We start from the raw sequence: 14,911 nt of genomic DNA, 5'->3' as shown, positions 1-14,911 counted from the left end.
ATAAAAATCTGAATGTAGCCATTCCTGTATCTTAATAAAATTAACACGAAACTCTGTAGATTGTCAGTGCCTAAAGAAAACAAACCCCCCCCCACACACACACACATTTCTCTAGGATCTAGCCCTTTGTTTCATTTTTTTTGATGTTAAAATTAAATGATCTTAATTTCTTTATGACAGGGAAACAGTTTGGTTGGTTTCATTTGGGGTTTTGCTCTAGTTTTAGTTGTTGCTTGGTCCTTAGTTGTTTTTTTTCCCCCTACTTTTAAGTCTTCAGATCATGGAAGGAAAGGTTCTTGGTTTAAACCCAAAAGCATCATGAAGTTCTATTTATAAACACTTGAATAGAAAAATGTATTTAATGGATGGATTAAAAAACACTTAAGATAAAGGAACCTCATGAAAAGCAGATAATGACACCATCAGAAACATACCTGGAATGAGGCTATTCTGTGCTGTGCTTGCTAGAAGAACATTCAATAGCAAACCACAGAAACCATGCAGAAAGAACTTCTGAAATTCTTTGAGTTTTAGTAAGCATCAATGAAAGGAGTAACCTGAGGAGAAATTATCAACTCAAGAGCAAAGGGGTACAAAATTATGTTCTTTGTTGCCTTTTTTGATACATAGAATGGTTAAAGATTATTTGCTTGCACGAAGTCTATGATTTGGGTCTCCTATCTTATTCCCCCTCCTGTCCTTTCCATTACTGGGATTGCAGGCAGCTGGAGAGGCAAAATTAGAAAACAGTGAAAATGACACTTGACTGAATTAGACACGAGACAATCATTCCTCACACTGCCAGGGCTGGAGTTTGTGCTGGTGGATAACCATCATGTCTGCCTCAAACACATGGGAAAATACTTTTACTTTAGAAAGGAGTTGTCCTTGACATTAAACATCAAACACTGCTTCTTCTTGACGCTGACAAAACTTGGCTGAACTCCAGTTCTGCTACTGGTGGAGGAAAGGCCAAACTCTCCATACCCAGCTGGGGAGAGCCCTGTCTGAAATCAGCACTCAAGACAGTTGTATTCTACATGTAAAGAATCCTTCCTTCGGTTGGAGGTACTTGAAAGTACAGCAGAGTGGTTGTACATTAATGCAAACGAAACCCAAGCAACTGTTTGACATTCTGGCTTTCCTTTAGCCTCCTGACATCTTTGTTTCTTCCTCCATGTTTAGTTTGAAGCATAAGCAACACCTGCTGGTGAAAACAAAGTCTACGAAACTGCTGAGCCATCCTCCTGGAAGAACAGGTTTGATCATTATTGTGAGCTCCAGGTAAGTTGATCTAGAATAAAATAAACTTACCTATCACTATTTGGGCTGATTTTGTAAGGGCAGGTGCCTGGCTCCTCCATAGAGTGCTTATCAGCTCTGTAGGGTGAGGGCTAAGCATGACCCAGCTGATCTCCAGGAGCCTGGAAACTCCTCTCTGCTTCTGAGTGTCGCAACTGCAGCTTGCATATCGATACACGGCAGTGCAGTGAGGGGTTCCTGTGTTTCGCTGCTCTTCTGCTGCAGCAGAACCCCAGTGTTACTGTTTGTGTTCACTGAGTGGTTTTTAAAAAGAAAGGGAAAAATCCCAGGGAAAAAAATGTGACTACTCAGAGCTGGGAAACACGTTCCACCACATACCATCCAGGATAATTACATACGAGTGAGTGTCACTTGCATATGATATCTGTAAGGGGAACAATCTCTGTTTTCAGTCACACTGTTGTCAGGAGACAGCCAGGGAACTTTGCTAGTTTGGGGCTGCGAAGTGAGTGATTAGACTGTAGTGATTTCTCTGCTCTGTGATCACTGCACACAACATAAGCTCAAGTGACTGACAAGAGACTGAAGGAGATGCTGCCTGTATTCAGACAAAACAAAATGAACTTTGACGTCTGGGGACATGGTCAAAATATTTGACCAGTAGCCTTTTACTAACGTGAGCAGCAACCCTTCAGCTTCAGAACATTCACAGGATTACAGGCTCACAAGATGTCAGGGGGTTGGAAGTGACCCAAAGGGATCATTGAGACCAATCCCCCTGCCACAGCAGTACCATCTAATCTAGTTCAGGTCACACAGGAACACATCCAAACAGGCCTTGAAAGGGTCCAAACTAGGAGACTCCACAAACTCTCTGGGCAGCCTGTGCCAGGGCTCTGGGACCCTGCCAGGCAAGAAGTTGCCCCTTGTGTTGATCTGGAACCTCCTGTGCTTCAGCTTCCATCCATTGCTCCTTGTCCTATCCCAGGGAGCAGTGAGCAGAGCCTGTCCCCCCCTCCTGACCCCCAGCCCTCAAATGTTTATAAACATTTATCAAATCCCCTCTCAGTCTTCTCTTCTCCAGACTAAAAAGTCCCAGATCCCTCAGCCTCTCCTCGCATTGACCTACCGTAAGTGGTTTAATTATAGTGGAAGATTTCTCATTTAAGGAGTAGTTACCAACGTTCATAAGAAGCCTGAAAAATGGCCAGAGCAGCACAGTGTGAGTGTATTAACATTTCTGCCCATGAGTCATTCGTTAGACCCCACATTTTCCTGAGAAAACCCAGCACAATAAGTCATCTTGACTTGGAAGATCCAGGAGAGGAATGCTGACAACTGGAAATACCATTTGGAGGGGAAGCAGCATATGGAAGGAAGATGAGTTCTGTGCAGCATTGTTAGCTTTCTTGGGCTAAGCAATTATGTGTTTCTCAGCTTCAAAATATTTCTGTAAGAAGAAAATCACATTTTTTTTATGATAAGGGATGTTCTTTTATTCCAGCAATAGAATAAGTACTCCCTCAAAGGGTTTGTTGCACTCCAGGTGCTATTTAGGGATGCTGTAGTGGCTTTACAGACAACTGCACTATTTTAATGTGGAGTGATGTATTTTTTAGTTGGTTAATACATGTTGCTTGACATCTTTACCACTGTCAGGTTGTGCTCTGTGTTTATAAGACTGATTGATAGAAGGAAGGGATGCTAAACAGGTCCTGGATGGCCCAGAGTACTGCCCTGATTCTGTATTGCCAGGCTGAAGCGTGCAACTTGTAGACTATGACAGCTGGGCTACTTTGTCAGCTCTGCTCCTCAAGAATTTGGGGCTTTTATGGCATCTTTGTGTCCCTTTGGTTCTCCTTGATGAACTGAAGGAGGACAAAAGTCTCTTCCTAAACTGAGCCTAGATTTTATTTGGCTGACTAACAGGTGTAAAACCCAAGCCAACCCAACCAACCAACAACAAACCCCGCTGCTGCTGTAATGGAACTGAGTATTTAATCTGCGTTGGAAAGCACTTTCCTTCTCACTATCAGAGGCCAAAGTTTTGCAAGGCAGAACTGGTGTTTGGGGTGACAGTGATGGGAACAGGGCATGGTGGGTCAGATGTGTCAGATGAAGAACAGACGTGGTCAGAAGCCTGGTCGTGGCGGAAACGTTCTGCTGGTCTGAATTCAATCTCTCCGTGTACGTAATTGAGGTGAATGGCTGTGCTGCTTGTTTGACGTTAGCTTTGGCACTCTGAGGTAAGTCCAAACAAACTCCATTCAGTCATTAGAACAGATTCTAATCTGCATTTAGTACCGAGAAAAGTAAATTGCAAAAAAATCAGATTAAAATCATGATAAGGAAAGCTGCCACTGAGCACAGGGCGAGAAGTTTTTTCCACTGAATCAGGTCAGCGAAGAGGTGTGACACTGCTGTGCTAAAGCCTCTGCTCAATCGCTACATTTCTGTCCTACAGCAGCACTGCTAAATAGTGTTCACCTTTTGAACAACAGCGTTTGCTTTCTGTCACCTGTGGAACACTGCTGGCAGTGAGCGACTCAGGCAGGGGAGCTGTAATCTGCCTGAGCAGATCCTCTCCTGCTGTTTAGAATCAAAGGGGCATTAAAAACAGTAACAAAATAATTGGTTACAAAGTATATATTCTAAACAAGGTACTTAGTGTTTGTTATTTGTGTCAATCCGTTCTCCTGCTCCAGGGAGGGACTGTGACAGCGTCTAATGCCATTTGTTTAACTCGGCTATTTTCGCCTTGATGCAATAAGAAAATAACTGCTGCCGGTGCTTAAAGCCGCTGCCGGTGCTTAAAGCCGTTCCCGGTGCGAGGAGCGTACGGCCGCTTTGGATTCCAGAGGAGCCGCGGCTCAGGGCTCTGCAGATCTTGGAACCCAACTTGGCTTTTCTCGGGGCGCACTCTGGGGGGATGCGCCCCGATGTGGAGACCGGAGCGAGTACGGTTTGACACTACAGCGACAAGCCTCGGGTGCTGCGGGATGCCTGTGGCGGGAGTGAGGTGCGGAGCAACAGACGGGAGCAGGGTCGGCAGCTCCGCTCCGAACAACTTCTTTCAAATAACGTTTTCCGGCGGCGAAAAACCCCTCGGCCGAGACCGCCCAGGAGTCCCCGGGCCGCCGCTCTAGCAGCGCCAGCAAGAGGAAAGTTTGCTCGGTGCCGGGAGACGGAGGGCGGGACCCGCTCTCGAGCAGCGACACGACCCCAGCCTGGCCCCCGCCGCCAGTGCGCTCCCGCCGTGGCCTCCCGCGGCGCCGCCGCCGCCGCTCCCCGCTCCAGCGCGCCCCCAGCGGCCCGGCGGGCGCCGAGCGGCGGAGGGCGGGGCCGGGGGGAGCCCCAGCGCCGGCGGCCCCGCCTTCTGGCGCGCGTCACGTGGGCCGCCGCCGTCCAATGGCGAGGCGAGCTGCCGCTGGCGGCCGCCATTGCTGTCAGAGTGGAGAGAGGCAGAGGCGAGTGTGTGAGGCGGAGCGGGTGAGCGGGGCCGCGGGGCGGGCAGCGCCGGCACAGCGCGGCGACGGCGGGCAGGGACAGTGCTCCCTCTCCGGGCCGGGGCTGCCGCCCGCCGCCCGCGACACCGGGAGTCCCGCACGGAGCGTAAACAAGGCGGCGGCAAGCAGCGGCAGCGGCAACAGCAGGAGGAGGAAAACACCATCCACCCACAGCCAGCGGCGGCAGCAGCGAGGGGCGGCCGGGCGGGGAGGGGAGGGGACACGGCCTCCGCCGGCACGCCAGACAGCGCCCCCCGCCCGCCACCACCGCCACTGCCCGGGGACGGGACCCTCCCCCGCCCCGCCCGGCCCGTGTTCCGAAGGGGCCGCCGCCGGGCCGCGGGAGGAGGAGGAGGAGAAGACCCTCCCCTCTCCTGCCTCTCCGGCCTTCGTCTCAACGTGTGCCCTGGCCGGGGGGGGGCCAAACCTGGACGCGGAAGGAAGGCCCCGGGCCCCCCCCCCCTTCTTCTCTTCGCCTCGGCGGCACTGAGGCGGCCTGGAGGACCGGAGGAGGCTTCCACCCGCGCTGCGTGCTGAGGGCTCCCACCGAGGGGCGCCGCCGGAGCGGGCCGCGCGGGCTGAGGCTCGCCGGGCCGGCTAGAGAGGAGCGCTCCCGCCCCCCGCCCGCAGCGCGCCCCCTGCCGGCCGCGCTCCCCCGCTCCGCGGCGAGGGGCCGGCCCGCGGCCACCACCGAGCGGTGCCCGCTGTCTCTATCCCCCACGCCGCGCCCGGCTCCTCAGACATGCCCCACTCTGGCGGCCGGGCTCGCCGAGGATCATGACTGCGGCGGCGAACTGGGTGGCGAACGGGGCCAGCCTGGAGGACTGTCACTCCAACCTCTTCTCCCTGGTGAGTGCCCCGGGGGTGGGGAAACGGCGGCGGTGGCCGCTACTTAACCGGGCGCTCCGCCGCGCAGCAAGTTTGCCTGTTGGGTGCAGCTGCCAGGGGCTTTATAGTCGGGGCCCGTGGGGCTGCTCCTGCGCTGGCCCCTCCCCCGGCCCGGCTCCCCGTGTTTATTTTGCTCTTTAACGTGGTTTGCTGCGAGTGTGTGGCTGGAGCTCCCGGCTGCTCTGCTCTCCAGAAGAGAGGGCAGAGGCGACAGATGTCGTGTCCCCTGCCTGCACGACCATCTTCGCCGGTGAACAGTCTCCTCTCGCCGGCTCCCCTTGCAGTCCGTGATCTGCTGCTTTGTGCCCGCCGAGCTGTGGGGTTTTTCCTCTGCGTTCGCAATGACAAACGTCATTTCGGCAGAAGCAGCTAGCAGTCATGTAGGGTGATAGCCTGTCGGACTTGGGCGCTGGGCTCTTGTGACTGCACGTCAGCTGTTGTTACAGCGTGGGCTTCGCTTGCCATAGATCGTGCTTGAGGGCAAGAGGTAAAAAAAACCCGAACCTTGTAGTTTCGCTCTTCACTGAAGAGAAACTGGCTGCAAAGGCGGTACGCGGGATAGGTCATTTGCATAGATGCTGTCTGCCCACCTCACTGGGAATTGACAACTTCCTACTCGTGGTTTAATGTGGCAGAAATTGTGGTATCAGCTTTGGCTAGCTACAGGTTTGTAACTAAGAAAACAGTTTGTGCGTAAGATCAAAGCCGTTTGCAAAGACCTGGCTTTATTTTACCTGACATATGCAGGACCATTATCCTTTCTGGCTGGGCAACAGCTGGGTGAGTGAGAGGATTGTTTGATCATCAAGAGCCTTCTAGTGCTGCCAGGGATCATGCTGAGGGAAAGGAGGGACTGTAGTGGACAGTGTGGTGTAGTTCATGCGAGTAATGCAAGTTTGGGGCTGGTATGAGGAGTGATTTAGGGTAGATTCCTCCTCCTTGCATCAGAGCTCTGCCAGAACTGGAGGTGGGTGCATGTGTTGTGCTTTTTCTAATAGGAAGGAATTTTTAGCTCCTTGTAGAAATTAAGGAAAAATAATTAAAAGTGAAAATGATCAAGCTCTTTGTTTTATGTTTTTACCTTTTATTGTTGCACACTTGCTATTTTGCCTCTCTTTGTCACGTCTCTGTGTTTGGGTTTTATTTTGCTCATAGCTTTTAAGAATCTGGGGCAAGAGCCATAAGCACGCAGCTAGAGATTCTTCCTGGAGAATAACTGCAGTTGTTTAGCTTGTTAGGGAACTGTTCCATTCTTTAAGGTTGATTCTGTGCTTCTGTTTGATGGTGTGTTCTAATATTTATAAATATCTAGCAGGGCTGTGGGTATGGAGATGCAGGAATTGTTACAGTGGTTTTGACTGCGTTGCTCTTACCCAGTCAGAAAAATCAAGCAGTGAGCGTGATGGAGACAATTTGATCTGATTGTAAGAGCAAGGTGGTGGTGAGTGGTTTGTCCTTTGCAGAAGAGAGTTGAGAAGGCTCCGTTTGTTAGTGGAGAGCTGAGTAGCCTGGTTTTGAGAAGCTTAACTTTTCACGTAGCTGCAATCTGCAAAACTGTCCCTGGTAGCAGTAAGTGTTGGTGTGCAATTAGCATAAATTATCAAGTGAAGTTATTCCATCGTTACTGTGGCTTGGTCTTTGGTGTTTTCCTCCCCGCACCCCTTACTAGGCTAGGGAGATGTTAAATTCTACGTGGGTGTGTAGTATCACCAAAATCGGTTTAGCAGAATTCTTTTGCAAGTGAGTTTAATAATAGTAATGAGTTTAATGTGCAACCCTTTAATCTCCCCTGTAATTTTGTGGGAGGTTTCCATACCTGTAATGTGCTGCTGTGTATTAAACTGTAATTTTTTATTGTTTTCTGGCTCTGGATGCAAAAAAAAAAAAGAGGCAATAAAGTAGTATTATTTTAAAAAATATAGCATATATGGAAAGTATTAGGGTGGTTTATTTTATATGATGTTCGAATTTGTTAGGGTTTATGTGTCAGTGAAAGACATGGAGAAAGGAAATACTGGGAATATGTGGCCAATGCCACTGACCCTTTCACCTCAAATTGTCATATTCATTTCAGAATTTATGAAGTGTTACAGCTACAGTAGTCTGCAGTACCAATTAGAGAGGCTTTTGCTAATCATTTCCTTTTTCAGTGTAACAGAACAAAACCATGCACAAACTAAATCAGCTGTGGATGGGAATTTTGCCCTTCTTTAGGAGGGAGCTGCTTTACAAAGCTTTTTTTTCAGACTGATTCTGCTATTAGGAGTTGACAACTTTTTTCGTGGCAGGCTTTGTTTTGGGTGTGAATCACAAAGAAATTGTCCTGAGTGGGGAACTGGAGTTCTGAAATAGTTCTAATTTCGTGTGATCCCATTCATTTGGCTTTAAATACTGTTTCTTCCCACTAACATTTGTGGTGTTTAAGAAGAATGCTCTCTCCCCAGCCCAGGGAAACCAGAGCTCTGTGCTGACTCTGTCTGCTTGCTGTAAAGGATTTGGGTGGCTTTAACAGTTTATGATTTCTAGCTTATTTTTCTGTCAGCTGTAGACAGCCTGTAGAGAGGTTGGGCACCGCTTTCTCTTGGATCTTTTTACACAAAGTCTTTTCTAAAAGCTCCTTCATAATTGGTTCAGTTTTTACCAGTGCTGCTCGGAAAGTGCAGGGTTCAGAATAGTTCACCTGAGGGGAAGCCACAGCCTTAAATAAAGGTTTTAAACTCTTAAGTCCAGATGCTGAGTGTGATCTCATATTTGCATACCTGGGCTTCATGAGGTATCCCTCTGGCCTTGGTGCCCTGAAGGGTTCTTGTCCCTGCTGGGTATTTCTCTATAGTGAAGTAGAGATCCAGCGCTGCTCCGGAAAATGGGTTAATAATGTTTGTGTGCTCTGTCAGGCAGAAAACCCCACGGACAACCTACACAAAGAAATCTCAATTCTGCTCTAAATGTAAAGCAGTTTTTAGTAAACTGATGCAAGAGGCAGTTTGCTTATTTGTCATCAGAATGCAGGTCAGATAGAAGCTTGTTCCTGGTGGCATGCACAGCAGATTAATAGTCTTGGTCACTAGAAAAACCATTGCTGTTCCTAGCACAGCAGTAGAAGGAATTCTGTTTTTCCTAACTCTCTCTGCAGTAGTCAAAATGTCTGCTGTTGTTCTGCAAAGGAATGCCTGTTTATCAAAGTAACATTTACTAAGCAATTGTTAAGGGGCAGTTTATTTAAATACTAATTAAGAGTTGTCTAATAACTATTTAGAGACAAAATGTTCTGAGGTAATACACTTTGTATTAAATCTTCAGACCCAGCTGGCAAACAGCTTTCCAGTGAATAATCCTTAACCATAAGGGTAGCTTTACTGAAATTAATTTGACTTTTCCTGTGACTAAGGGTTAATCATATGACAGTGAGGGCCTGGCTGAAGTATGGGGATGTCTGCTCAACAGCCTGGATGGATCCACGGGCATAAGTCAGTCTCTGAAAACTGGGATGAGGTTGCATAACATTTGGTATGCCGGAGGTGGAAAAGGAGTGCAGCAAAGGGTGTCAGGAGCGACCTGAAACTTGGAGTAGCTTTTGTGTAGTGTAAGATTGAGTACTGTAGGAGTCTTCAGCCTGGAAAAGACAAGACTGTGTTCTTGGAAAGTAAGGCCTATTTTTAGAGGGCTTTATAGCAGCTGGCATGGGAGATGTTGTGTTCTTGCAGAAACTGCTGCCAGGAGGGTCTGGGAAGCGGGGACTGCCTCTCTGTTCCTCTTACTATGCAGAGGCAAATGCACAAACTGTAAAGGTCAGTGCTGCTGTTGCTTTCTCCAGATCCCAAACAGGAACAGGAATTGTTGCCTTCCGTCAGTGAGATTTGTTGCTGTTTGTAGCAAACTGAAAGGAGCCAAGGAAATCTGAGACGGCATTGGAGCTGTTCTCAAGGTTTCTGATGACACCGCAAAGTGAAGAATGCGGAGGCTGCCGATGAGGTGCTCTTGGGTCTTGCGTGATTATCAGTTAAGGACTTCGTAGTAAATGGTTGATTGCCCAACCAAATCCTTTAGTAGTAAATGAACCAGTAGTTGTTCTTGCTTGTTGTATGCTCATAAATGCAGTGCTCCAAGCAGTCGGCAGGTGCTTTGGTATGCAGGGTGTTACATCACTATATGCTACATACCTTGCTTGCCTCACTTCTCTGTAGGTGTCAGTTTGCATGTAGATACATTTAAGAAGTGGAATTAACCTCTGAAGTTCTCCACAAGTATTTGAGCCTTTACTTACCTTTATCCTAAATTTTATTAGGTAACAAGATAGTAGAAGCAAAGTGACATTAGAGCTTGCTCACTTCGTGCTAATAAAAGATGCTCTCAGGTTTTAAATCCCTCCAGCAGCAGGTTTTTATGATGTCCTGTCAGAGTATTTGACAGCTTAATGGTGTCTGTAGGGTGTGAGTTTGAAGAGCAAGGGCCCAGATTTGCAAGGAGTTAGGGGTGGAGAGATGTTCAGTCAACTTGCCCTGCTTCAGGAGTGGGTTGATGACTCTGTGGGATTTGCAACTTATTATTTGTGTTACTATGGCACCAACATGAAAGGAAAAAAAAGCAGTACTCTGTCTAGAAGTGTGCTCGTTTTAGTATTGACTTGCCAGTTTTAAAGTGCATGAATGCTTTCAAGAGAAGATCCCAAATAAATCCAGATTTGTTTCTATGGAGCATGTATTTACATGAGGGCATCCTTCTTCCTCAGGCCAAACTTTTATACTGCTTTCCTTTGAAGCTCTAAGTATTGCTTTAAAAATAGATTCTCTTCCCCTGAGTTCCCCAACACCAGCTGCTAGTTTCAAAGAGAAACCAGCTAATAAAAATATTCTGCTCTAACAGACCTCAGAATCCAAGTACTCCTTCTTGTTAGGTTCCCCCTGCACAGGCTTGGGAAGTGCATCATAACAGAGGGATAACAGGGCTGCGATGCTGGGAATGACAGCCTGCAGCACTCCCTGCTGTGGCTCCAGCCAGCTCTGCAGCCTTGCCTTGCTGTGATGGCTGTGCTCTGAAGTGATAACGATGGTTGAACAGGAACTACTTTGATACCACACAGATCCAGGAGGGTTCTTAGCCTTCTACTAAGTAAGATGATGCCTGTTTTCCAGGGTTTGTGTGTTCTTTCCTTTGGCTTGTGCTGGGAATTTGGATTGATTTTGATAAACCCTGACTCTCACTTCTTACCTCGGTCTGCTTAAAAAGTATTCTTTCTCACTGGGTCATGTGTGGCTGGATTCACTTCCCTGAGCAGAATGGCAGCAGTGCATATGGAAATGTTGACTTGAGCTTTTGGTGGTGTTCTCTCTTTGTTTCTCTGAGGCAGGAAACGTTACTGTGTGTTGCCCTTGTATAATGTGCCCCTAGGCAATATTTACATTTATGTGACTGACACAGATGAGCTCAAATGTCCACAACGATCAGCTTATCACAATGGAGCAAAATCAACAGCCTTCTGAAATTGATTTTTAGTCTGGGCTCTAACACACTTATTTCTGTCTGGCATCTCTGCTTTCTTTAGGCAGGCACTGCTACAATCCCATGTTCTTCTTTATGAGAAGAAAATTACTAATTACAGAGGAAAAGGTGTGAATATTTTTCTCCATATGCCTTCTTTCTCCTTCCATGCGCAGAGTCTTCTCCAGGCTGAACAACCCCAACTCCCTCTGCCTGTTATCATAGCAGAGATGTTCCAGCACTTGGAACATCTTTGTGGCCCTCCTCTGGGCTCGCTCCAGTAGCTGTGTGTCCTCCTTATTCTGGGGACACCAGAAGTGGACGCAGTATTCGAGTGCTTTTGCTCTGCTCCCACCTTCCTAGCCCAGAGCCAGGTGGGTGGGCCAGGGCACACTTGGGCAGGCGGCAGGGTTTGCTTTGCAGGTCGGTGATGGGCATGTGTAACGTGACTGCCCAAGCTGTTAACATTCAGTAAGCACTTCTGCTTAGATGTGCCGAACGAAACTTTGCTAGTACCCAGCTCTCAAATGCAGGTTTTTGTGTAAGGGAAGAAAAGGAGCTGCATTCTTTAACTCACTATGCCGAAGTTTACTCTGCCTGGCTTCTTACTTCCTCCAGCCTGCCCCCTGCTTTTTTTTCCTGCCCATATGTCAGATTACTTGGTTTGGGAAACATCTGATAGTCCATTGTATGACTCTGATGCTTGACATTTCCTTCCTCCTTCAGCTTTAAAAAAAAAACCTGGAAAAAACTACAATTGGAGAAGATTCCTTCATTTACTTGTGGCTTTGGTTATGCTCTGGCTTGCTGGCTGATGCCATGTATTTGTAATCTCTTTTTTCATATGCTGGGCTACTTTTCTGTAAGGAGCTTTATGTATGTATGTATTAGGAAAAGGATAATTGCAGAGCTTTGATACCATTTTTGAAGGGACTTGCAAATTGATCATGTACTGTCTGGGGGAATAAGGAAGGGATTATTTGGCTAGCAAGCTGCTTCTTGGGTTGCTTTTGCATGTTACCTGAAGTGTGCAGTGGTAGTTTGCATTTTACTGTCCCTTCTTAACCACTTACTCAGAAGTTAAAGTGTAACTGGTTCTCTGGCTGAAGTGTTGCTGAACTCAGGGACGCCTTTTAGTCTGCTCTGTAAAACAGTGCCTGTAAGCTAACTGGCAGGGGAGGTCACTACTGAAGCCTAGGGTTTGCTACAACGAGAAGAATGTCTTCAGTTGCTTCTGTCTTGGAGATGGAATTTTGGCTCCAGGTTCTGACATGGGTAAATTTGACTTCTTCCCCTCTTCCCCATAAAACTGCCTCAGATCAAACCCCCACATGTCTTATTCTGAAATGCTTCCATCTGCCTTGGCTTTCTGGGGTGATGTATTCAACAGGAACAGGGAGAGGTACTCTGAACCCAGATTCCTACCTGTCCAGTACCTGTTCATTGTTCAGATGGGCTTTTCCATTTCCCTTTCTCATGGTGGTGGTCAGACTCTAGTAGGACAGCTTCCCATTTTGTCTCAGTGTTGGTGCACAAAGCAGTTCAGCACCAATGTGTGGTGGTGCTTGCCTCTGAGATTCAGCTGTCTGCTTGCCTGAGACATCACTGCCATCTTTCAGGTTCCTTATGTTTTTGCCTCTTGAATATTTTTGTCCTGAAAACATCTCTTCAAGTAGTGGCTAAATCTCAGCCCTTTGTCTTCCAGACATGCTTAGCACATTGTCCTTCTCCAGCTCTGCTTAATGAACTTGGTTCCAGCCAAGTGTAAGTGGCCTCTTCCATTTTAGAAGTACCTTGGGTTTTCTGCCTCTCAAATCTATGCTGTAGTATCTCAGATGTCCCCAGGTGCAGAAGTTCATCAGGAAGATATCTGATAAGAGGATTTTGGTTACAGCTAAAACCTTCACTGAGCCTTGGCAATGATAAAAGTTGACATAGAAATGCCCTGACACTGTTGCTTGTCACAAACAGCTCTGAAGTAGTAGCATTTAGATAATCTGTTCCAGGGGGGTACGAAGGAAGAGGGCAGCCTGGTATGAAGGGATTTATCCAGCACAAAGCCCTTCTGGCCACACGTGCTGCATGCAGCTGCGTGCTCAGGTTCTTCCTGCTTTCAAGGGCAGATGGAAACAGCAAACCTGGATTAGTTTTTTTTTCTCATCCTTCGTTTTTAAGATTGTCAGTGGCTGTCCACTCTCCTTTCTGTCCAGCCACTTGTCGCTGTGCTTGTAGAGGACAAGGGTTCAAGTCAGCCATGTCATTCAGCTGTTGATCGGGTGCACGTTAAGAGGAATGAAGCTCAGCTGATCCTTAAGCGGGGCACAGGTTTGCTGTTGGTTGTGTGAGGCCCATCTCCAAATTAGATTCTCTTTCTAATGCGTTGTCTTTGCCGTTCTTGAGTTTGGAGCCTAAAAAAGTTCGCAGAGCTCTTGTAGTCTGCCAGCGGCTTGCCCCAGCAGAAAGGTCCTGCTGAAGCTGGGCGGGTGCCGGCTACAGCCTCTGGGGGCTGCCGTATGCTGCCGCCTTCTCGGAGGGGCAGAGGGGATAAGCCCTGGGGGAAGGGAACACAATCCATTCCCTGCTGTTTTCAAGTGGGTAGGATCAAGAGCGGAGTGTTAATGTGCTGTTTAGTAAATGATCTGATTTCGGGAGACTACAGAGAGCTGAGCTAGTTCTGTTGGCTTTGTTTAACTTAAAGCAAGAGATACAGAGCCCAGACAAGACAGTATCTGTGTACAAGTGCTGGTGCTGCTTCAGCCTTGCCATGGGAGGCTGTGCTATCCAAAGAGGAATCTTTCTGACACTGCAGAACTAATGCACAGCTATGAAGAACATGAATTTATTTTTTTTTTTAATTAAGCAATTTCTTTTCTTCCTTGATGTATTTCTTGCCTCTATTCTTTTGCTTCACTTGCTGGGGACTTAGGCAGATGTTACTAAATCTTTGATTTGAGTGGGAGTGAGGGACAAGAGTTCTTGTCAGCCTGTGTTTGCCTCCCCCGCAGGCACGCCTTGCTACAGAGTAGTTTTCAGTCCTCCTGTCTCTGTCCTTTTGTCCTTCCTTCCTAGTGAAGTGTATCGAGATGACATAAATTTTATCTGGTATTTAAATGGCTCGAGCAGAGTGTGAAATGATATTTTGTTGCTGTGTGAGGATGATGTAGTGAAATGAAACACTGAAACCAAAACAGATGGTGCTAATCTTGAATCTGTCTGCGAGATCTTAGAGCATTTAATTAAAATGGTGGTGTAGTTCCCGTGACACCTTTAACTACAGTTTAAATTCTTGAACTATGAACTAAGGACTTTCTTATGCAGATTTTCACTCCTGTGAATAGCCCTTAATATGAGTCTTTAGTGGCTTCAGAATAGCTACTTACTTGAACGAAGCTCTCTAAGATGAGACTCTAATAAAACTGGCAAATATATATATGGTGTTTACATTTTTTATGTTCCAATTTGAGGCATAAATTGTAGACTAAAGAGACTTGGCAGCTACAGTATCCTACACAGAAGCAAACAAAAATAGATAAGAGAATTTGTTTAGATTGTGTCTGACTTCAGAAGCTGCTAAATACAGCAGGTTGAGGTACCTGGGGCAGCTAAACATCGTCCCCTTGCTTAGAAGGGCATGTGGTGAAAAGATGCTTGTTTCCAATGCTCCTTTTGGTTAACTGAAACTTGTTTGTAGAAGCACCTGATGTAATGGTGAGGTTTGGTTTGGGTTTTCACATTCCTTTTTTTTCCCTCAGAAGGAGAGCTGTGCCAGGGGAAGT

The 14,911-nt window shown here is 47.3% G+C and overlaps 1 protein-coding gene across 3 annotated transcripts in view; it reads left to right on the top strand.

Annotated features, from left to right (window-relative positions):
- Positions 1–4,710: 4,710 nt before the first annotated feature.
- The window catches only part of MED13L (mediator complex subunit 13L), a 190,174-nt gene continuing 179,973 nt past the window's right edge, over positions 4,711–14,911 (top strand). For 2 of the 3 annotated variants that reach the window (XM_064168753.1, XM_064168755.1), the window contains exon 1: positions 4,711–5,618. In XM_064168753.1, the coding sequence (XP_064024823.1) occupies positions 5,547–5,618 (72 nt within the window). In that variant the 5' untranslated portion in view covers positions 4,711–5,546. The remainder of the gene's footprint in view (positions 5,619–14,911) is intronic. The other variant, XM_064168754.1, reaches the window with a different exon arrangement.

The sequence above is a fragment of the Pogoniulus pusillus genome, chromosome 30 (assembly GCF_015220805.1).
Source record: "Pogoniulus pusillus isolate bPogPus1 chromosome 30, bPogPus1.pri, whole genome shotgun sequence".
Lineage (NCBI taxonomy): Eukaryota > Metazoa > Chordata > Aves > Piciformes > Lybiidae > Pogoniulus > Pogoniulus pusillus.
This window is presented reverse-complemented; position numbering and strand designations above follow the sequence as displayed.